A 24,968-nucleotide genomic window follows, 5' to 3' on the forward strand; every position below is an offset into this window, starting at 1 on the left:
TTGCGGATTTCCATTAAATAAAAGAGAAAGAGAGAGAGATTTCAAATAGAGAACAAATCAATCAACTTAAATCTAAACTTCTCACTATTTTAAATTATTTTCAGCGACGATCAAATACCCTGGAAATTAATAGCTGATGTTGATGTAGTTGGAGCAACACAAATCTTCGTATGGCAGAGAAAGCATCGCTGGAAATCGTAATATTCACTTCCTAAAGGTTGTTTGCTACCATTCCCCACTCGCATTCAGTCACCATTAATCCCAACACCGGTGCGCTTGTGAGGACGCGTCAGTGCAACTAGACAACTATTTGTTATTGGACGTTAAATACTGGCAGGACGTTAATGTTCATCGTGTTACATTTTGATTTCGAATGATTTGATTTTGTTTTGTTTGTTTGCTTGTTTTGTTTACATTGTAGGTTGCTTATTTAGGTGTTCTGGGTGTTTTTTGTTTGCGTTTTGCTCGCTTTATTTCATAAATAGAATGCACACTAAAGAAATCTAATGAAGTAATAGGAAAATACAATAAATTATCAGTAAATGATCCTACACCACCATAAAGACATAAAGAGCGTGATATGAACCTATCTATTATTGCAACGAGTGTACGCAAGGTAAGGAATACGGAAATGGTTTACGTATGTTTGACTGGTCTCTTCAACCTTGCGAGCAGTACGGCCGTGAAAGCAATTGCAGAAAAGCAAACCTATACAACAGTGTGCTGTTTCAGCAAAACGGCCTTTGCCGCGCCGGACATTGATGCGAGCTATCGATCTTGTTTTGATTTGTGTCATAATTGTATGTAAATGTATTTCCCTTACATTCGATTTGCGCCTATCAAGCGAAGTTTCTATGTACAAAAAGCGACCGGTACAAAAATACTTTCCTACGCATAATTCAGCATCAAAATTGTCTCTCCACTCTGCTACATTCACATGGGGGGGGGGGGGGGCGGGTTCTCGCTTTTTCCTACGGGAATGATTATACACAAACTATACCTGTAGCCTGCTGCCTGTGGTTTGTGCATTTATGACACATCTATAGAACATTTGCACCATCTTCCAAACAACGATCGCGGGCGAAAACGATTTCGCCTTGCCTTTCCCGGGTTGCTAGATTGATTGATTTCATATATCTTCCGTGTTGTTTTTGTTTGCGTGCGCTACGTCACAAAAATGATTTTCCTGCACACAAACATTTCTTCCGCAAGCAAAATGTTCGAAAATAAATAAATGGCTGCTGTGATGATGCGCCCGTACTTCAATCACATCACGGCGTGTGTGGCGAACGTGATGGAATTCACCATTATGTTGCTCTATCTTGCATTCCATGCGTTTGCAATTGTTTGTTTTTATGTATTCATTTTTTCCCTTTTTTTTTCGTCTTTTATTTTGATTTGGGTGTATTTGAAGTGTTTTTGTTTTTTGTTTGGTGGAGATGGTTGAATTTTTGCATTTTACTTTTGCTTTTTTTGTTTTATATCTATTTTCCATCTCTTCACGATAGGCTCTTAGCTTTTTCGTCAGTTTGTTTGATTTGTTGCCGATTTAGCACACCAAAAAGATCGATTAATTGATTCGCTTTGTATTTTTTGCGCCGGTTTATTCTATGCCTCTTTCCTCTTACTCATGTTGTTTAGTCTTTTATGTCTTCCATTTTATTTTGTTGTTTTTTTTTATCGTGTTCAATAGCTAGCAGTGTGAGTGGCGCTAACATAAAGTGTTGCTTTTTTAAAGCATAGCTCTCACGCTTAATATCCCCGCAGCATTTCTTGATTGTACCGCACGGATGTGGATTGACGACGATGGTGGATTTGCACATCATTATCGCCAGTACCAAAAAATCGGCTCAAGTTTGTATAATACACCCATATCTAAATTTATAGTATCATCGACTGCTACCTAAAAGCACACGTCATCCTACGGATCCTATCGCAAACGTCCACTAGGTTGCTTCGCACAAACCAAAAACACAAACTCTACGACAAAATGTGGGCCGAAAAGTGAAACGCATCACCATTTTCGACCCCATTTTGTTGCTGTTGTTGCTCTCATCCCGGCTCTCGTCATCGTTATCATCGGTTGAAGAGGAAATCGATGTAGGTGTGCTGTGTTTTGTTGTTATTCTTACTACCACCGCCGCCCCCACCGACGCCGCCCACGCCGAACCCACCGCCCCCGCCGTGATGTCCGTCGTGCTCGTTCGAAGGCCAGCAGCGTCGTATGACGGCGAAGTGGGTGGTTTGGTACTGGTTCGTCCGCTCGCAGCCACGCTCCAGCGTCCCCGTGAGACAGTAGCCCATGTTATAGTCGGCCAAACTGATGTTGGAGGACAGATAGAGCTGTGGGGAAATGGTAAAAAGCGGAAGAAGGCGTAATTTAATTTCAATGTCCCAGCAAACAAAAAAAGCCGGCCTTGTAACCCGGGGTTGAAACACAGGGTGTATCATGGCCAAAAGGGTCCGTTTTGGCAAATATTATTCCCCCCCCCCCCCCCCCCCCCACCGTAAAAACGATACGAAAGACAAACAAAATATTGTGCAAAGTAAAGTGGGGAGCAGTTGGGAAACAATGCAACAAAAATGGAAGCTATAATAGTGCGCTGGACTAATAAACCATCGTTAGAGCGGACATTCCTGCGCAGTTTATTATGTTTGCGCTGGAATGTTGTTTGCTGTTAAATGAAGGAGTTCCGGCGTGGCGAGAAATGGACGATGGCTTACCTTGAAGTCGGGGTCGGGGACGCGCCGTTTGAAGGTACCGACTATTAGGAGAGCTCCGTCACCAACAACGATCATGCGGCCTTGTGTGGTTTGTCTAAGAAAATTGGACAAATAAACGAAGAATAAATGTTGTTAGCTTAAATGTTTCGTTATGTTTCTTGCAAAGAATCATTGGTTGTACTTAAAACAAAAAAGGTCTATCATCGAGCACTTCAGTCAAGATGAACTGGTGGAGCAAATTTCGAATAAAATGAAGTCAAACAACTTCTCCATAATTATTAGAACTAAGTAATGGGAGAAGGATCTCTAATTTTCCGTCGAAAACGAAGAAAAAATTAACAACAAACACAAAACGTCAGCTCGCAAGATTTCATCTGACGACAACCCCGCATCCGCTCTGAAAGTGGATTGACCAATCCGCGTACTTCACTCTGTCAAACCAGCAATGCCCACCAGCATTTCGAAAAGTTGACAACTCTCGCTCCAAATGTACATTATTGCCCATCCTTCGGGGAGTTAATTCTCCACCGAAGAACCCGGCCGTGAAGTGTATTCATACTGACTGATGACGAATTTGCGAAACACCAGATTTCATTGGAATTCACGCAAAAGACACCCATCTCGACGCAACCTTCGGGGCGGTAGCTGAACACGACACGAGGAGACTGGGTTTTTGGTTTTGCGTTTTGATTTGCTAACCTCGGAGCGCTCCGGCACCGGCAAATCGACCACCGTTGGGCTAACAGACCAGCGCGCGAATCAGAAAGTCTGCCCCGAAGATGGAAAGAAACGCCACTAAGAAACCCGAGAACCGAGATAAGCTGTGCTCTGTTGCCATCTGGCCACGGGAAGGGAAGTGGCGTTGGGCGGATTTCCAAATGACTCGGTTTAATTTGTGAATGTTTTGCGCAGAATTATGACATAATTTCACAACCGTCCCGTTCGGTGGCTTTGCTTAGAACAGTGGGCAGCAGGTGGAGCTGGTTGTTAATTCCTTTTGCGAGCAACCGTACGCGAGGGGGAGGACAAGGGGCGAATGAAAATCTCACCCCAAATGTTAAGCTTTTCTGTTAGCGACTTTTTCCTTCTCGTTCGGCTCCCCCTCCCAGGGTGTTGTATGAACGCACGCCAGCGAGTGAGTGAGGAAGCATGAAAGAGCAGGACTTGGTTTGGAGGATTTAAATTAGGCGGTTTACCACTTCTAAAGTACCGAGCGGTCCTGCAGAGCGGTCCCCGAACTGAGGCTTGGCTAATGAGATGCTATATTAAATTACTTGGCAAATTTAGTGTGCTCTCTTTTTAAGACGCTCCCGGTGGCGCTCAAGAATGGGAAGTGTGTCCTTATTATGTAGCTCAGGTCCCGGTCTCGTCAGGTTGGCTGGCAAGTGTGCGTTTTGCCTTGGGTTTCGAAATTTTCAAAAGGGGATGAAGACGAAAAGCCTGCTAATAGTAGACGCAAACCGTGGAGCAGGCTGCTTGTGTTGCCATCGCAACCAGTTGAGAGGGAAATTCAAACGGACACTCGATCTAATGGTTGCTGATGGAAAGGAGGCTACGCTGTTTGGTGTTTAAGAATGGAGAAACTTCGGAAAATGGAAAACAAAGAAAAGCCTGATTGTGGGGTTTCATATTTAGTGGAAGGTGATCTAGCGTAGGGGTGAATTTAATTATGCGTTGTCAGTGAAGCTTTATGCTTGTGGGTGATCAAATTATATTTCAAATAAAATTAAACGATGTATCAAATATTTAATAGTGTTTTGTAAAGAGTCAAAGACTGCAAGTCGTATTAAAACCTTTGTAATGGTAAATAATTTTAGCAACAAACAAATTTATTAAAAGTTACAATAGGAGTACAAAATATTCAGTGGCCTGTGGATATCTGAAATCATCATTTTCAACAAGTTTTCTTTCTATTGTATGTCATTTCTTTAAAGTGTACTCAATAAAGTTATTGTGAGCTGTATGTGTGACAAGCATTTACTAAAAATAAGACGTTTCTAAGGAAAGTGTTAAATAAATATTACAATGTAGAAAAAAGACTGCTCAATGCCATCGTATGCTAGTGGAAGCTTATGGTGTATGAAATGTACAAAAGGTCACTGTTTCATTAAACAATTTCCCAATTTTTCGCCTGAAGAAAACACACACCGTACTCTTAGCAAAAGAGTGATTGCTTTCTTGAAGAATAATGGCACATCAATAAAATCCAGCGGCGTGTCTTAACTTTTTCCCAACTACCAAATATTAACTCTCTCCATACACACACACACACGCCTACATCTCATAACGATGCAACATCTTAATCCTACGTAAAGCCGCTCTCTGCCGCACGATTAACTTCTTCTCGCTAGCGAAGCGAAGATTGAGAATAATTATTTAGATTAGCCCCCTGGGTGAGGTGATGAAGGTGAATGGATGGAATGTAGGATTTATGCCCCGAAAACCCTTGCTAAACTTTATATACCTCCTTCGAGAGCGCTGAGTGGGTGGATAAGATTGATTAGCCCGGTGGACGATCACGATATAGACTGGGGGGGTGGAATGAAGCGAAAAGAGCGAGAATCAGCATCCGAAAGCTCGAAGGAGCTATTAGTGAATCATGAGGCATAGTGGTGAGGACTACTATCACTACGGATAGAAGTCAATCCAGCGTTCGGCGGAGTCAAGTTGAAAAGTTTATATCACACACACACCGTAAAGCTCCTCCCAGCACACCAATAAATAAAGCCAATTTGAATGGTGGTTGAATGGGAGCTATGCTCCAAATGTGTTGGATTACGAAATTCCGACCAACTCCGTAGGAATGGTTTTGGGAAACGAAAACATTTGATTTTCTTGTGTTTCACATGTAGATCAAGTTGAAAACAAGCTGTCGTGCAACGGGCAGATAGAGTTGTTAGAGTGAGTGAATTGAAAAAGTAAAAGCATCCCCGTGGTGGTATTCAATACACATTCAAAGAAAAGGGCAAAAAATACCTGTCTTGCCTTTCCAATTGACCTATTGAGAGCATTGACATTATCAGGCTGAGCTTTCAGCGTTTCATAACAAAATGGGAGAGTGTGTGTATGCGAGAGAGAGAGAAAGGGATGGATGAACAGAAAAGAAAAACGGACAAGTCAGCTCCCGAGGGTATAATTTTCATCGCCCGAACGCAAAAACACACATAAAAGTCATCGTTTGTTGGAGCGTTGTTGGAGAGAAAATAAAAAAAAACATCCCGCACCAGGATGAAATGCGTACAGCAGTGGGCCACATAAAAAAGTGGACAACCACAACGCCATGGCTCGGCGGGTATCGTGAAGAGGGTTGTGAGGAAGAGGAGGAACAAAAAAAACTGCCCGGAATGGAAAACTACCATCCGTTTGGTCGCATCGGAGGAAGAAAAGGCCACCGGCTTTCTCCTTTATTTGGCCCACTTCCAATAACGTTTTATTTGCACGGAAGGCTCATGCTTTTTTTTTATTTCCTTCGCCGGGACATTTGCCAAAGCTTTCTCAAACACCCTCAAAATTCGGGGGTACGACGAAAATCGTACCCTTCGGGGGCCTTTCGTTGGCCGTGCATCGAAAGTGAAAGAGCAATCGAGCAATGGTGCTGGCGTGCTAGGGAAAGAAGCTGGCCCAAAAGACTACGCACGGTTGAAAGGAAAATAAATATCTCACAGCTCCCTTGTGGGTGATGACGCCGATGAAGCCGATGTCCATTCGTGTGCCTTCTGGTGTGTGCGTGGATGTGGATGTAGGTGCCAGCATTGGGCAGAATTTTCCACACAGACATTCTTCCTTTAGAAAACCTCACCATCCACCGTACTCGGGTTGGGCAATGGAAGGCATTCACCATTCATTCTTCACACGACTCGTAACGTCCCATCAGTTTCGATGCTTTCGTTTCGTTCGATCGTTTCTTTTCAATTATTGTTATTGTCTTGTTTATGGGGCTGCCGGGCTTTTTCGTTTTGTTTTTTGGTGTGCCGATGGCCCAAAAGGCCGACAACCATGTAGAGTTTTATGATACACCGCTTGCCGTTGGAAAATGTGTGCCGCAGTCTGATTCACCATGCGTCTCACGTGGAACGTACACGTCGACCAAGAAATGTTTACAAGCTTTTTCCCACCGCATCGACACCGAAGGGTGGCCTGTTTCGTGCCAATAAGACGAAAAGGATTCAAGTTATTTCCCCGCTCAGGAATGTCACAAATTGTAGCGGCACATTGGCAAAAGACATTGGCGAACGAGGGCCAATCACCAACTCTACTCACATGAGCTTGTGTAACGATACGAATTTCTACAATCCTAATCAGAATGAGCAAACGAAAAAAAGAGGTCTTAACAGAGCGCAACAGAACCAGGGGCAAATTAATTAAATATTTCTTCATCTGAATCCTAGCCCTAGCCTCCCCCCAAAACAGGACGTTTTAATTAAACGAATTGACACTTTCGTAATTAATTTCTGCTCGCACTTTACAAACTTCAACGCCACCGCGCATCGGAAATGGCAGCCCGGGGTTTCCAGCTTTTCTTCGACGGGCTGGAGGCCCTGGACCCGTTGCTTGTCAGTGTTGATCCGGTTGAGGTTAAATCCGTTGTCATCACCGAAACGGTTCAGCTCGGCTATGCGTTCCTTGGAAACGAGCTTTATTTTCCCCAGAAGATACGATACGATACGTAAGATAACACGATTTGTACCGTGGCACCGTTACAACAGCCGGGAAGGGGTGAATTTTTTCTTCCTTTTTCTTGCGTCCCACACAGACAAAAGCGCGTGTGTTGTGGCGGTGGATTGGGTGGTGGTGATGCAAGATAATCAAGTAAATGTAAAATTCACTTTATGCCAGTAAAATTGTGCGAAAAGGTGGGATTAGTAACGAACGCCATGCTGTCGCTGGCGGCGTCGTCGTTCCATTGCTTCCAGTTGATTAATGAAGGTGGATGTCGAACGCAGCAAATGGATGGAAATAAATTAAATGACAGCCTACCAGATCATCAATCTGGTTCGACGATGGCAGAGCGATGTAGGTGCGTTCGGTAGTACGATCGATTGTGAAGCATGGAAATTAGCTAATGGATTCGCTGTATTTAGTTTGTGCAGAAATATTACAAGACATTTTTCTTCGAAAAATAATTTTCCAGCTACCACAGCGGGAGCTACATGGAGCCACTTCTCGCTACCCAAAACCGCATGAATTAAATTTCAAATTAACATTTGCACCATCAAACGAAAGACACAAAATGAGCGCCACACCGTTCGATAATGACTCAATAAAGTCGACCAGCACCCAAATCACACCGCCAACGCAACGAAACCGAAACCTTTGGCGTGGCCAGCAGCAGCAGCAGCACCACCACCGAAACAGCGAAAGGATTAGGCAGCCCGTAATTAAATCGGCACAACAAATTAAAACTTTCACCACGTGCCGCCAACGTGGCTTCAATGGGGTTGTAAAGGAAGCTAAGGAAACAGAAAAACGATAAAAATAAAAAGCAAACAATGGAATGGCAGCCACGAAACCTTTCACCTTGGGGCCAGGCTGGGAACGCACGTGTCTGTACCGCGTGAAGGCGCAACGGAACTAATTACCCGAGGAATTCTACCGTCGCGGCGCATGAAAAAGCACAGGCGTTTTTTTTTTCTGGTCCCCCCGGGTTTGGTGAAGCTCATTTACGAAAATAAACCTTTCCTTCGGTTAAACAGCTTACGAGGACGAACCACGGAAACCACTCAAAGCTATTGCAATTTTACGTACAAAAAAACAATTTCCATTCACGCCCTCGGCGATGCATTTCTTGAGTCGTTGAGTCAAAAGAAAGAACAGTCTTGGGGGTAGTATCTTTGGAAAAACGGACACTAAAAGCTCGTGATCATGGGTCAGGAAGTCGAATCCATTAAGGCAAGAGTTCCTACCCGCGGTAGGGACATTCCATTTTCGGACCTTTTTACAACCCTTCCACGGTGGGTAACGATGCGAAACGTTGACTCCTCGCAGGCACAACACAAAACTTGTCCCTTTCAAATGTCATTGTTTCGTCCGATGATTTTTGTTTTGTTTTTTCACGCTCTTAGTTTTGCATTTACAGCGCCCGCATTTTGTGCTTTTTGTTTGCTCTAGAAGAGCAACATTTACTGTTGCCTCTCCCGGAGGGCCATCCGAGGATATACGGGGGGGCGGGAGGTTTATTCTCGAAAAATGTACAACCGCAAAAGGATAATTATCTCCATTACATAAACAAGGGCTGTGTGAGCTTGAGTGAGCTTTCCGAAGCTAACCGGGTGGAAACAATTGGCAGCCCCGTGTCGAACCTGACCTGGTCGCGCATGGGAAAAGTTGGATACATTATGGAGTGAAATTTTTGCATGTCTCTTTTTTTTTTGGAATGTTATTTGGTCCCCGCTCACACAACGCCTACCGAATGGCAACAAGCTAAGCAAACAAAAGTGAATCTAGTTTAGGTTCCCCGGTACGTGTGGGACGCGCGAACCATTTTTCGCTCTCTCTCTCCGGACGAGCGACCGGTGAAACAAATTTAACTTTCCCATCGAGCGGAAAGCATCATTTTGTTTGGTTAAAAAGTTTGTCCACGCGATAGGCTTTTTTTGAGGCTCGCAGGAGAAGGGCAAAAAATGCTACCACCGGGAACGAGTTAAGCTACCGCCGCAGGAAGACAAATTTCCCGATCGACAAATAAACCCAATCACTGCCCCGAGGGGGGTGGGTTTTGCAACATAATCCGCATCCGCTGAGCTTGCGAGATGGATGGTCGCTCTTGGGAAGCGGCGTTTATTTTTTTTTCTTATTTGCCGCTGCTGAGATAACCCAAAAGAGGAGAAAATATGGAAATCAGAAACGATTTGTCATTTGGATCGTATTATGCGAAGAATGGCCGTCCGAAGAGCCTTTCGTCCGATGCCATGCATGCGTGGCTTTTTCACATCCCTTTTTATCTCCCCCCAATCCATCCGATGTGGTCCATTGGTAGCCGGGTATCCGAGAGCTCGAGGGCGTTATTGAATATTGAAGGAAAATATTAATCATCTTCGGCAAACATGTGGACCGTGTGGCTCGGAAAAGGTAGTAAATCTTACGGCAAACTAGAGCCAGCCGATAGTGGCTGAAAAATGTAGCTCCCGGCCATATTGTGTGCCGGATTAGATACGGGACGGAAGAGGCCGAATCGGTGTGCCTTTTGGGACGCTCGCCGAGAGCAAAGGATAAAAGACAGTGAACCATTTAGATGGGTGGCGTGTAATAGAAAAACGCGAAGAATTCTTTTAATGCTTTAAGTTTTTCTGTCACGCAAAAGCGACTTTTACATTTTTCCATTCGACAGACACAAATAAGCTTCCGAAACAAATAACACGCCCCTCGGGCGGCGAGTTTCTGTGTGGAGAAATATGTTTCTTCAAGACACAATCACACACAGGGCAGGTACTAGTCCCAACGACGACCGGATGTCCGGGTCCGCACGTGATACAGGAAAGCAGCTTCGTCGAGTGCTGTACAAACACCCATCACCTCATCGCTCGAGAGGGCAATTTGTGACAAGTGCGCCAGGAAGGAAACCCAACGAAACCGGACACACCTTTGCAGGATTTGTGTGACCAGACGGTCCGTCGGCGCTTTCGGCCGTCGGCACGGTGTTCGTAGGGCTTCAAGAGCAACAGACAGAAGCGGCAGAATGTCACACAAGTGGTTGAAAGATAGCTTCACAGCTTAAGATGGCCACGAGGGGCGAGATTTATATATATATATTTTTTTAACGAAATTATTATATCAAGAGTTATAATATAAGTTGTTTTATATGAGTATTTAACTTAAATCAGACTTTCATATAGTTACTGGCACTTTTAATTTTGTTTCCCAGGTTCATTGTTGCCACGCAATCGCGTAGTTAGTCCTTATCATCCTATTTCATAAGAGTTTATAGCAACATATTAACTGCACCAATCTATAATCACAATGCACTATGCACTATTATGTATGAGCACACAAAACACAGCCACAAACTGGTAGTATTGATAACAACTAGTTGCTCCTATTCGATGCGAAAACAATCACAATGTTTCATTTTGCAGTCGTGCATCAACCCAGTTTTCAAACAGAATAAATTGAGCTGCACACATCATCACTGCTGGCAGAAGGGAAATGGCGATGCAACATGCAAATACGTACGCTGCACCACTGCACCACTGAATGTGAGCTTGCCAACTTGTTTGAATGTTCCGGGAAGCCCACTGTGTGGATTGTGTAACGCGCGCCTGACACGTACAATGGTTGCCAACTCTGTCTCTTTTTCACCCTTTTTGCAACGAAAAGAGAGAGAGAATGGTTGTGAAAATGTATAAAAATCAACAATTTCTGGCTGGCGTTCCATATTCATGATGAACCCGACCGATCGACCTCGTTTTGCTGCAATTCAATAATTTATCCCCGCCACAGTGGGCAACATGGGAACGGTGGAAGCTCAATGGCTGTGAAGGGATGGAACATTTAACAAAAGATCAATTCAATTTCGTTTGCTGTTTAACTTACTTCCTCGAGCCGGCCACCTCCTCCACGATGCAGCGATTCCTTCGCCACCGGCAGGGCGCTATCGTCCAGTAGCTGGAGGCTGCACTGCGGGCCCATCCTTCTTCCGGGTACAGCAGGACCTGCGAAGCGGTAGTTAAGATTCATATCAGACGCCGAAAGCTTTGGAGCGGGCATTAGTGGGATTAGTGCGGGAAGTTGTGCTAAATTTGAGCAGCCAAAGAAAGGTTTTTTTCCTTTCCTGGCGGCACTCCCTGTAAGTAAGTTGGGTCAGTTCATGAGTTGAAATGAGTTCATACTCAAAGCACAAAAAAAAACAGAAAGAAAGAAACAAGTTTAGACACTAAATATTCGCCGGATTTGGTAAGGGCTTTGAGAGAGGTAGCTGAAAATTTGGAACCATCGTTCAGGGTGCTAATCCGGTGAGATCCCGGCGATAATGATGATGTTGGGTAAAGTGAATTAAATAGACCGGGGTGAGTTATCCAGCACCGACCCAAACTACCCCGGTCAGAGGAGTTTATCAAGATAATGAAATTAAGTTGGAATATAGGCGAGTTGCCCGGGAAGATTAACACAGTATCACTCGCAGGGCTGACATTCATTGAGAAAGTTACGAGGGCGAGTGGCGAGGGTCTTTTCTTAACATTAATTAAACTTTCATTCACACATTAAGAGTTCAATACATTTTTAATAACACTCGCAGGAGGAGAGAGCTTTCACTCGCAATATAACGTATCGTGCCGTTAAAATATTTAACTCAACTCCGAGCGGGAGCCCGTACCTTATTCGGATAACCGTTGTAGCGGAGCAGCTTCTTGCAGCATTTGCCTCGACTTTCGAAATAGATTTCGGACGGGGGTCTGGCCGGTGCCCGGTTGAGCACACAGCAACCGACGTGTGCGGGCGATGCTGGTGGGTGGAAAAAGGCCGACGCAAACGTACGGTCGCTGCCCTTATCGATGGTGGCGATGGTGGCCGTGTTGGCTGCCTTGAAGTCCATCATCAACATCGAGACGGATCTGGAAATATGAATTTTAAAATGGGCTATTAGACAACGAGGAATGCGCTCTGTATTCTTATCTATATTCAAGAAGCATTCAGCATTAGTTAAGCTAGCGTAAAGATTTTTTTTCTTCGTGTTCACTATTTATTCCGTCGGAAATAGTCTCCGTAGTCACATGTGGCACAGAGGAACACGGCATGGATTATACTGGACCAGTATCCTGCTCACCAACAACATCATAGGTTCCCACATGGGAGTTGGCTTACCGGACCGGTTTATGTGGTGAAGCGAAGCGAGGACAGCGTAACGTACACATACACGCACAACAAACGTGCGGCAAGGATAATTTAAATAAGTGATGTCCTGGTGGTACTGCACATGTCTTTACTCACCATGGCGATTCCCCTTGTGTTTCATTATACAGTCCCGCCCCGTTTGGGATGCAGTGGCTCGGAAAGGAGCTGTGCAATGTACGGAAGAATCTAAACCAGAATTATCATATATTTAACAGGTATTTCTGGGAGGGATGAGCGCGAAGAAGGAGGCAGCAACATGGTCTTCTTTGGGTAGTTGGTTAACTGTGTGCAAAAAATGAGCCTCAAACAAATTGCAGCTTTTATATTTTAAATAATATTCTTACTTAAATTAAAATTAGTTAAAACAATATTATTTATTTTGTAAATATTGTAGTTTTAATTAAACTTCTTCAATGTTTCATTAAAAATATATTCAGCATAAAAATCTTAATAAGCTACATCAACGCTACTCTTTCTAACGTCTCAAGAGCTTAAAAGCTTAATTCATTGTGTAAGCTGCCATCATGATTAGTAGTGATACATTAGCGAAACGACTGTGAGCTGTCGAGCTAGTTGTCGGAAAACTTTCTAACAAATTAAAGTACACACTCCACACAACCGAAACCCAAAAGCGACAAATAAGAACAATCGTTTCACCGACAGACAGATATTATGATTTAATTACCATAATTATACCCCAAACGGTTTCCTCGGCAGTGCAACCGTTTGATGTTCGCTAGACAAATGCAGCAAATGAAGTGATAATGATGAATGCATTAGCCAGTGCCGCGCGTCGGTACAGCAGAAGAAAATTCTCTGGTAAATAATTATCAACCATTTGTCATCGGACGAGCGCAGTCAGGTTGTGGTCGACACGGGTCCTCTCGACACGGGTACTCATTATCTTTGCGTTTAACTATTCTTATCGCTTGGCATGTTCTTACCACGATCAAAAACTTGCTTTTAATGATTAATGGAAAGTGGGACATCCCTTGTTGAAGTCGTAATGATGAGACAATTTTAATTAAAATTCCCAATGAGAGTTTGCTGGAGAAAAACGAAACGTTCAAAAAATGGTTATCAACGCTTGGGCTAATTTATTGCAAGTGGCAATGGAATGGAGAAGAGATGGGGAAAATCAATCTGTGAGATAAAACAAAACTCCATCTCCATTTGCTGTATGAAGCAGGAAAGCTTTCAAGAGCTTTTAATGGAAAAGGTAGAATAAGAATCGGAATGAGCTGGATGGTTAATACCTGTGCTACGAGGCAAAACTTGGCAAAAGATTCGGATTTTCTGCTGCAGATGCCTCTTCACCAGGAGGACACGATCATAACCAATAGACCAATGACGTCTTTGCGTTTGCTCTTGTGTTAACGAAGATTTTAATTAAAATTTTGCTTACCTTTAACAGCGGTCTGCTGTTCGTGTGACAGTTTTAGTGGTAAATTTCAAATGGAAAATTCCCTCTCCCGCAAACGCAAACAGAATAGGAAAAGCAAACGAGCTTGAACGTGTCAACGTAAGCGATGGAGAGCCAGTAGAAATGCGGTAGAAATAAGCAAATGGAAACGATTTAGATTGCGTGGTTGTGCAAACAATTTTTCGATCATAATTTTAAGCTACGATTGCAGAATTCACAAATAAAATGTGTGAAATTAATGAAAAACTTAATGTGATTATGCTCGCTAAAGCTTAAAGCTCTGTTTGCCAAGCAACAGTGAGGCAATTCGTGCTCGCTGTTTTCCACTTTCAGCCCTACTTTGCGTAACTAGTTTTGCGGATTTTCTTCCTGCTTGTGTTCCGAGCAGCAAAACGCCCACAACCGTACAAACGGCTTAATCGAAAAACTTCACCATGAAAGCATCTTCGGGCCGATGGTCGAAGGAAAAACCAAACTCACAACAGCCGGAAACCAAACCATTGCGCCATCAACAATTCGAACTCTCGTTTAGTTCGGGGCACAAACTCATCCTCGTTAAAAGGGTCAGCTGCTGTGTTGTCTGTATGTAAATGGTTGGCGAGCTATAACCTCATTCAAACACGGAACAAGGAGCAACTTTCAGCCTACAATGGTTCGCCTTTAAGCTGGCGAACCAACCAGTGGCAATGGAACGAAAAAGTAACCCAATCTTCGCATTTTGCTCTCAGTTTTGCAACTGCTACTCGACGCTGCCCTGGCAATCCTTGACGCCAGTTGCGGCTTGGCGTCGCCCAGCCGTCAGCCGTCTGTGCTCACGGGTGGACCAACCTTGGATGCTTTCGCCCCATTTCGCAGAATGCCGTGAGTGGTTTCGAGCAGCAGACGGATTGACTTTTAAGCTTTTCTGCTTCAGCTGTTGGGCAAACACACGGAAACGAGTATACTCTGTGTTTCATTTTAACTTTCTTCGAGTCCCAAAGTGGAGCTCCAAAGATGGACTACGTTTAAGATCCGGCAGGAGCGATAAAGATTTCCCTTCAAGAACGAACTTGTTCGAAAGTGACTTCTTTTTCGATGCGCTATAAATTCTTCTCGGAAAACTTGGGTGGAATTGGACATTAATCCTTCCCAAATCTGTTGCAAAGGCCATTGAAATTTAAGGCAAAATAAGGAAAAGTTATGTTTTATTGGGCTCTACTTTACTAATCAAACATATTCATTGTGCTGTGTATTATTCCTCACATATCTCAAAGTTTACCCTGAATATCTCTTAAAGGGACATAATTTATGCCCCGGGGATTTTCGTACGGTCGTCATGAATAGCTTTAAACGCTACACCTTTATCAGCAATTTTACTCCCCCATATCAGGACGGTCCCAATCCTGTCGTGGATCGAAACACGACGTCATCATTAATATTGTTTAATGTGCTGTTCTCGCAGGACAACTTCCGTCTGCCGACGGGGATCAGCTAGCAGCTAGATTACAAAAGACGGAGCACACCTTCGCTGCTCCGCAACTAGCGTACGGAACCGTATGAGTTATGACCGACAGATCAGCTATTATTTTCCATCACATGTCTTCATCGTGACAATGCTTTCACACCCTACACGCACACACCGCGAAGAGATGCATCCCTCGGCTCGGCTCTCTGCCTGTGTGGCGATAATTTATAGGGCGGCAGCGATCCGATCCCTCGGAGCGTGTACCCAGACCGCCCGGTGGGTATAAATGGTTAGAACACACGACCAACCATCCGGTAGGCATCTTAATGTGCTACCGGGTCGATAAATTGCCGAACCCTGTGCAAACTCATAAAACGCTTGGTCGACTCGATTGTTCAACGTCGACCATCGTACATCGATCGAATCGCGGTTGTCATGGAGAGCTTTCGGGCGCAATAAACAAGTACTTCGGTGTAGTATCACTTGCGCCTGTGTTGCGCCTTTGTTGCGTAGCTTTAAAACATAATATTGGGATTGTAGTAGTTTGTGTGCTGATTGCTTCGTTGTAAGGTTGTACATTTAGTAGATAAATTCAATTTACAACAACGAAGGATAAGCACCATCCTAGAACGTTGTCTACCGAGCATAAATTCAATTTGGCAAGCCTAATTGATTTTACTCGCAGCAACATCCTAGCAAGACGCTCCATAAAGCCGGCTTCTGCCACCCCCAACCCCCATTTTCATGCGTAATAATTGACTTACGTTGCAAAAATACCTTCTCATCGGAAAATTAGCTGACAGGGCATGGGCTTACGTAAGGTTGATCCTGGGAACCCAATGGCCACAAAACTTGCAACTGTTTGCCAGGCCCGGTTCGGCCGAAGTTCGCGCTCGAGTGTATTTTCCAAGTAGCTACTACAACTTTTTCACCAAACCATCCCACACCCACACCCACCGTGGGGTTTCTGTCGATAATAGTCGATAATAGCGGAGGGCCCTGACCTCACACTACTCTCCTGCCAATACGCTTCCTGACGAAGGTTCGATAGCCGGTGGTCGTTGAAACTTTTGCGACACAAAATCACGGCAGCAACTCGGCAGCGAAGAACGCGGACGGAGCAAAGAGAGAAGAGACGGCTTTCCAAGGTGCTTAGAGGAGATTTCTTCATCCAGTGTCGCCTACGAGACGAGAGCAATATCCGGCCCAGAGTGCTGTTTGTGGTAACTTTTCTTTTCGGTGGGGGGCAGTGAAATAATTTCCGGACCGGTTGCATAAACGGGCCACGGGATGACGAAGGTTCCACAGCGAGATATAAATATTGATCGATTTTGTGGTTGGCCATCAAATCGCCAATTAAAGCAGCTTTTTTTCTTTCCACCTTAATTAGGCGACCCAAGCTGCGGTTCGGTGTGGTGTTATAATTTTGTGGTGAATAAATATTGTTGCATTTGTCACCCGAAAGCTTTAAAGCTTTAAAAAACACACTGAGAAGGATGACCTGTACGATAATCTGTCGTTCACATCCATTAAACTCCTTTTTGGCGACCACTTGGACCAGCACCGCCAAAGCACTGCCACTGCAGATTGCTTTTAACTGCTCGAATAGTTTTGCCAGAAGAAAGTAAGCGTGCCAAAACGATAGCATTGAAAGTAATTGCCTCGGTTCGTCTGTATGTGTGGAAATTTCACCACAAGTCACGAATAAAACGCAAGCGTTCCGCTCCACTGGGCCACTCCAGTGGCCAGAGATATAACTTCAAGCCGGGCCAATGTAGCCAGATTTAAAAATAACATATTACATTGTCCTGCGCGCTCGGTGGGTGGCTGGCAGAATGGTGTGAAGGTGTGCTATTTTTATAGCTGTATGAGCTTTCCGTTCTCGCTTCCTTTCCGTTCTCGCTTCGAAAATCGTTCGAACAGATGAAAGTAATCCTTGGTTGGGAGAAGAATATTGACTTTACGGTTCGGTAAGTTCGTCGTTTCGGTCAGCCGCACATTGATCAACGTGTCGGTATCATGGGAAGGTCACAAATTGTGGCACTTGCAGGGGAAAGAGACACAATTTATCCACCTGACGTTTAATCGTTTTATTGGCTTTGCTACACTTTCGACGGAGAATGACCAATAGTTAGAAAAAAGCTTTTCAAGAAAACAAGCTGTTCTGAAACTGAGGATGGTTGTAAATGTAAAAAAGAAGCTCCAGGATGGTTTTATCACACGATGGAAAAATTAGTGCTAAAAGCATCCGTATGGATCCGAAACCATTTGTACCAAGATACCTGACGTTATTCGGACAAATTGGTCTCTTTCATGCACCGAACGTAAGCTCTCCGTTTTTGAGCATCTATTTCCATATCCAACTTCTAGATGTTCGCTGAGTAATCAGGTTTTGCGTTACAACTGCAGCAGCTTTGAATGTACGTTGCCAGTACGGTCAGGGTTTATCTCGCGTTGACTCACACCCGGCAATGTCCGGGTATGTCAAGTCATGTCAGGTCGGGGAACGCTCTTACGCCGAAAGCCGAATGCTCGATGTACATGCACCATGCACCAGCTGGTCGCCTGTCAACTGTGGAGCTGGCTGGACGATGTTGCGCTCTCGGACAACATCCACAGGACATCCCTTAATCAAATTATTCATTATCATTTGCTTGCGGGTTCGCTTTCAACGGTCATATCGTTCGAGATGACGGCCAGCCAGGTGGGTTTTCATTGTGACACAACACGGCGCCATCCACCTGGCACAGTACGGTGTCGAAAAAGGGAAACAGAAAACGAGGTTTTTCGGGGGACAGCACAGCATTATAAAGCCGTCGATGGAGGAGGAGTTCCAACAACTCCACCTGTCCAACCGTCCGCCCAACCTCATCACACAAAGGTATGAAAGGTTCTAATTGCTGGCAAAATAGGGCCCACCGTTACCAAGGGCCCACGGAACCTGAGTACATCTATCCATCGTTGGAACCGTGCCGGAAGCGATGGATCACGGGTTGTGTGCACCGGTGATAAGCTGTCCTATTCAAAGAACCCCACATTGCGTTGGTTGATACCGTAAGGAGAGAGAAGGAGAGAGAAGGTCTTCACCGAGCTGGACGAGTGCATTTTCCCCGAGGTCCTTTTAAAATATCGTTGGATGACTTGAATTTGATTTGTGCAGTTACTCGCCGTGAATGAAGTGCTTCGAGGTTGCGAATGGGAGCTGGTCTTTTACAGGGTCATTACCGGCGTCACTGTCATGAGTTGTTGATGTCATCGTTTCCCATTACAAACCAGCAATACCATGTACACAGGAGTCTTGTGTTGGTCGTTGGTTCGTTGTGAGAGCATGAGATTATCTTGGGTACAAGAGTAATTTTAGCATAACAGACGAGAGATAGGTTATATGTTACTTTTACAGCATACACCGCACATGATTGAGTTAGCATAATGTGCTTTGAATTAGTTTAAAAAAGTTGATATAGGTTTCAACAGGAAGAAATAACAATTGTTTAAGTTAACGACTGAAGAATTTCATCATAAATTCATCCAGCCACTTATCTTTAAGCCTTTAACTAAACCGAATAAGAATAGCCGTAAGTACAAAATTAATTCTCTTTTGCTTCAAATAAAATAAATTTAATTTAAACTTGCTTTATGTTTTATCTGCACTAAGGAGCATTATAAAACTTCTATTATTACTGTTCAATAACAAAAACAAACCTCTCTCTGTCGTTGAAAAAATTCACGAAAGCTACACAAACATAACTCTCTTTACTCGAAAGCAATCGATTCGATCTTATGTATCTTGATTATATTACAAATAAGATCATTTTATTGGGATTACAACTAACAACTAAATAACAAAAAAAAATCGCGTCGGGTAATCTGGGGAAAGAACCGAATTTTATTGAAATTCAACAATTCGAAACAAACCGGCAACAAAATCGACCTATCGCTCTTTAAACGTGCCACCCCTCCCGATACATAGGATATAGGGCTCCGTTCCGTAAACAACGCGGTCCAAAGTTACCCATGAGGTGAATTGTTTGTGTCAAAGAATTGGAAAGAAATGCGACGACTACCGGTGACACGATTACAAACGGTGTGGTAAATACCGGTGCTGGATAAATGGGAAAACTTCGAGCAGACATACAGACAAGCCCCGACAGACCGCCCACGCTGAACGCTCGTGCCGTTTCGAGTTACGGATGAATCCCGGGATGGAATAGAACTGAGGCAAAAAGTGAAATAACACCGGCACGGGCATCTTCTCGGAATAGAAAACAGGCCTACGCCGAGCGCGCAATATGTGCCTTGGTGCCCTGGTGAAAAAAGGTAACACGAACACGAGCCCCCGGTCGGGTGTTGGTTTCCTATCGAAGGAAAACTAATTTTAAATTTCGTATCGCTAGAATCGACCTACAACACGAATGGGACGATCCTATATATCACTGTGTGCGTACGAGTGATGTTGGTGTTGTGTTGTAAGGCTTTTCCGTGCAACGGTAGAACGTTTTGCTCTCCTTTACCCGGCACGGTCATCATCGTTGGAAGGATTTTCCCAGGATTCAACTTTTATAAATAGCGAAACAAAGCCACCTTCATGATGATGTTTTCGAATCGTTCCTTTCTTTCCGTTCCTTTTTTAGGTGAATCCCATTCCGATTCAACTTTCCCGGTGGATTACATACATTTTCTGTTAATAAAAGCCTCCCCTGGAAGCGGTACATTTTTGTCCTGCCAGTTTCACGCCCCATAGCCCCGGTTTGGGCACAACCGATGTGATCTGATGGTGTTTGGAGTCGGCGAATAAATAAACTCGACTTTCCGTCCTGCCCGCTTTTCGTGTGTTTTGTTCATTCTGGCTCATCCCAAATATAAGAAACCCTAAGTAAACCTCACCGGTAGCTATATAGCCAGAGGAAGAAAAACACCCCCAAACAAGCAGGAAATTCACTAATCTAAATTCCTCTTCAAAATTACGCTTTATTACAAGCAGAATGTGCACAGAGCAAAAACAAAACAGCGAGAGAAAAAACACACACAGTGCCACCCAGTGGGAGTTGGCCGTGGAAGTCCTCCGGCGCCAAAGCAAAGGTTGGCGAAGACGAAAAAGTTTCACTTTTCTCATTACACCTCGTTATTCTGGGAAGCTCGGAGAAGTCTTGGAATTTAGGATGAATTGACCGAACTTTTACACTGGACAGTGCGCTGTACCTTCAAGCGATGCACGTTTTATTTCGGTTTTTGGCCCGTCTTGCCCTCCTTGCCGTCTTGCCCTTGCTGCCTGTTCGTTACCCCCCGGGGAGATTATCCTAAAGGTGAAGATCAAGAAGTATAACCTTTCCACGGAAGAAGCGTCCTTTTTTATGGGCGAAGCAAATCCCATAACGCACGACCCTGGGGGGCAAACAAGTTCGAGCGGAAAGTACCGGGAAGCTGTCAAAACAAAGTTTTACGCACCAATTCGCATGTTGCGTGACAGGTGGACGCTTAAAAATTCATACTTTTACATTTTAAGACATATTCATCGCTGTCTAAGTGTGCTCATAAAAGGTTGGAAACGTACATTTTGAGTATAACGATTGATGTTGCTTGTTGGCTGACGCCTGTACGAGTCTAAATGAGTCTTAAAATTTACACCAATTGGTTTCTGAATTTACTGTTTATTCGCAAATACTTTGTAAATATTTTTCTGCAACTTACCTTTTGGTTCAATCCAGTTCTAACCGCATCAAAACCGATGCGTGCGTTTTCATGCAGCTTAGGCCTTCAGTTTCTTCACTGCCTTCACTGTTCAGCCTTTCATAATCGTGGTGTTTTGATTATTTTACGCTTGTTTTCACACACCGGTTACCGCAAGAAGTCATTTTAACTTATCTATTTCATTGTACACTAGCTTCTGTGCTTTATTACACGAGGAAAGGAAACAATTTTTTTTTTATTTTAAACAAATTGCATCACATTTTTATTTCTACTGTAACATAAAATCACCAAATGGCATAGCGTATATTATCCACTCCACGTCCTATTTGCGCCTGAAAGTATGCTAGACGAGGCATACACCCCTTTTGGGCGATGGGTAGAATTTCATAACATTTTCGCCCCTATTTCATCCATCGCGCCAATGCGTACTTTGGTGAAATTCAACATTTCCACACACACACACACACAAACCGACTCGCACACATTAACAAAACACACATAGAAACCAGCGCTGTTAATATACTATAGCCACCGAGATTCACGGAAGGATGCAAAACTCGCCACCAAACTTTCTGCCGCCGCACCGGAGTGGGAAAACTTTCCTCGAAAGAGGGAATTGATATGCTACCGGCATTTTCCGGCCTTTCCGGTGCGAGCACATGCAACTAGCGCACGAACAGACACACGCACACTGTCAAACACGTACACTAAAACACACCGTAGTCTGCTGTTGCTGTGCCGAGCGTCGCTTGCTTTGATGAGCAAACAGAGGTGCACCCACAGATGTAGCCAGATGCGAGCGGGCGTAGGGAAATGTTAGTGTAGGGGTGGAAAATAGAACTAGCTAGAGGGGTTGAGAAACGGTGGAAGAAGCGCGGGAAAATCAACCGATGAAAACAAATACACACGCATACGCGTATGACCGAAGCGGTACAACTGTGCGCACGTGTGTTGAGAATATGCACAGGGAGTGCTTCCAATCCTGTTTCGTCCTGGGTGGGCGAAAAATGTAAGCAGCAGGCGGGTAAGCAAAAATTTCCACTGACTTTTCCCTCCGTACCGAACGGGGGTTGGTTTTTATCGCACCCCACTCGCAAGAGGGTGAAAAATTTCAGTTTTTTACATTGCTTTACTACAGCCAGACGTTTGTCGGTTCCATTTTTGCCTAGATCCAAGGTGGCGGGCATACAAAGACGTTAGCAGCAGCTGGTCCCGGGAGATTCGGGTTACTATAGAGACAACGGTAACGGTTGCTTTGGGAATTTTTCCGGAAAGCGTAATACCTTCATCACGCCTATCCGATCCGATATCGACACGCATCTACCAGCGCCACCGATAAGGAACGGGACAGCTGCTGCGGATACGCATCCTGGATGATTTATGGCACGTTCGCCCCATTGGCCAATCAGCGTACGGTATGCTGATTTTTGGAATCAAAATTCCGGGAAAGTGTGTTGAAACACACTCGAGTTGAATGTACGTTGAGATTCTTTGTTGAGGCGCACGAACCCATGAATGGGAAAATCGTCCCCCTCAATAAGATTGTGAAATGGCTCTGTGAAGGACACACTGTTGCTAACTGTGAAGCGAACTCAAGTGCAGCACTAATAAAAACGGCTTCTGTGTAGTGTGCCCTTTCCGAAGGTGTTGTCCACCTCCCTGGTATGGGTCTCGCTACCGGAAATAAGGGAATCGCACCTCAACAAGGCACGCTTCCATGCCCTTTTGAAGAATGGAAAGACTGAACGGTCCACTTTGTTTCCTGGCTCTTCTCATTTCCCTACGACACAAGCAGGGAAGGATTTGCTACCAACACCAGACCAAAAACCTGGACGCTACGTCTGCATCATCCCGGAACTCATACCATCACAATGCTCTGCCGATACCCAGGGTTCACGATTGCCCGATGTCTATTTTTGGTATCTTCCTGAGTTCGGATTCCCTTTGCTTGCACCCTTACCGCTCCATAATGTCATCGATCTGTCACCTACCACTGGTTCTACTGTTTGCACCGGACGCGGCACAGAATACGCACGCCACACCACACTGAACGTAAGGAAGCGCTGACAAACACGACCGAACCGACTCGCTTGCGTTCTGCCGGACAACTGACAGTCACGACCAGCCGTTCGTTGCAAGGACACTGTCAGGCTGTGCGTTCGGATGCACGATGTCCTTGCGAGCACGCTTGGGAGGGGAAAATGAACGAAGCAGCATAGCAGCCGATTATGCTGTTAGTTTGAATGAAGCGGAGTCTTGCTTGTTTTGTTGAGGTTTGTTGTTTTTCAAGGACGCATGCGCTGTCTGCGTGGACGTAAAATTCCCCTACAACCGTGCTGTGTTTTGTTTCTTTACTACCGTAATTCTCGAACTGAAAGAAGAATGATAAGATTCCCTGTTCAAACTGCTTGGGTTCTTTAAAACGCCTGAAGTTAGGCAATATGTTGCCATTTTATTCCTCAAAAGTTTAATTTTCATTAAACCTGTTTTTCTTGTTAATGTTTTGAACATTCCCCTATAAACCTTGGTATGCAATAGAATATGACGTATGACGTTTTTAACGATTATTTCCTTTGCTTGAACTAGCTCTTCCGTATAAGGATATTTTTGAGCCGTAACTAAATCCCCATCCCTATCCTATTTCAATCTCATACCAGCCTTGAATGCAAGAGCAAGCTATTGTGATATAAAGGGTGCATAGAACGGTGGACGTTTGGTTTAACGATACTGAACCATACTTCATCGCATCAGCTCTCGGGTAGGGATTAAATATGGACATTTGATACGAAACAAAGAGTTTTGGTCTCCCTTTGGATATGAAAAGAAGGATGTAGTTGTGTAAGTTGGCCGGTTCTTGAACAGGTATATGGGAAGGGTTTCAATACAACAAATTAAACGCAAAGGTATATCCATACCTGTGATATATTAATTGATTTTTACAATCTTGCTAGAATGAAGTTCGTAAAGCAAGAAGGAGCTCTCCAAACATACAAGATAACGTCCAAATATCCTTTGCCTACCGGATTCGTCTATCAAAACACATTAAACTCAATAGGTCGTTGAGGCACTTCTCGACAGGAAACGTGAAAGTGCCGCCCAATAATACTACAGCCCCGGAACAGGCAATCCACCGCGTGAAACAACCGCGCAAAGTGCGTAGAAACGACATTTTCGGCGTGTTGGCCCTTGCTTGTCGCGCGCTAAGCATGAAATTTCATGCTGCTTCTGACGGGCCGCTGTGGCTTGACGCCATAATAATAAACCGCAATCAGCATAAATCTTGTAACGTCACCGTAACTCTTGATGGTGTCGTTGTGGCGTCGCAAACCGCGCACCCGTCCACGTCCATCCACGATTCCGAAAAGGAGTTATCCGCGCGACTCCCCGGAGAGTTGTTTGTGCGGGCCAGATCTTGCGGAGCCCGCTGTGGTCGTGGTACCGACGGGGAGAGCAATCATCAAACGAAAGGTATTAGCAGTGTGGGACGACGCGTAATAACACGTACCGGGACCGCGATGAAAGTCGAACTCGATGAAGAATAAATAAATATTAATCCAGTAATCTAATCAAACCACGCAATAAGCTGACCAGTTTGATCGATGGTTTCGGCAAATCGAACTTCGCTGATAGGATTGCGGATTATGAGTTGTCGGAGCGGAATGTTCGCTCGTTGTACCTTTTAGGTTCGTTCGGTTCAGCACTCTGCACCCGAGCTAATCATGTTAACTTCCCCCAGGGAGGGGTTGATTGGGACGTGAAGTTGGGTGGGCACAGCGGACCACCAAGAACCAGGGAAAATGTGGAAAATAAAACAAAGCGCACATATTTGGTTACGAGTGAAGCGAGTGGTGAAGTTTATTT

General features: G+C 44.5%; 1 protein-coding gene across 1 annotated transcript; it reads right to left on the reverse strand.

The window, feature by feature from the left end:
* Positions 1–1,714: 1,714 nt before the first annotated feature.
* LOC128298079 (uncharacterized) lies at positions 1,715–21,282 on the reverse strand. Its single transcript, XM_053033810.1, has 5 exons — positions 21,108–21,282; positions 12,035–12,272; positions 11,254–11,372; positions 2,725–2,818; positions 1,715–2,343 (listed from the first exon to the last, which is right to left on the reverse strand). The coding sequence occupies exons 2-5, from the start codon at positions 12,260–12,262 to the stop codon at positions 2,077–2,079; spliced, it is 708 nt and encodes a 235-aa protein (XP_052889770.1). The 5' UTR covers positions 12,263–12,272; positions 21,108–21,282; the 3' UTR covers positions 1,715–2,076.
* Positions 21,283–24,968: the final 3,686 nt, after the last annotated feature.

Source organism: Anopheles moucheti, chromosome 2 (assembly GCF_943734755.1).
Source record: "Anopheles moucheti chromosome 2, idAnoMoucSN_F20_07, whole genome shotgun sequence".
In the NCBI taxonomy this organism is placed as follows: Eukaryota; Metazoa; Arthropoda; class Insecta; order Diptera; family Culicidae; genus Anopheles; species Anopheles moucheti.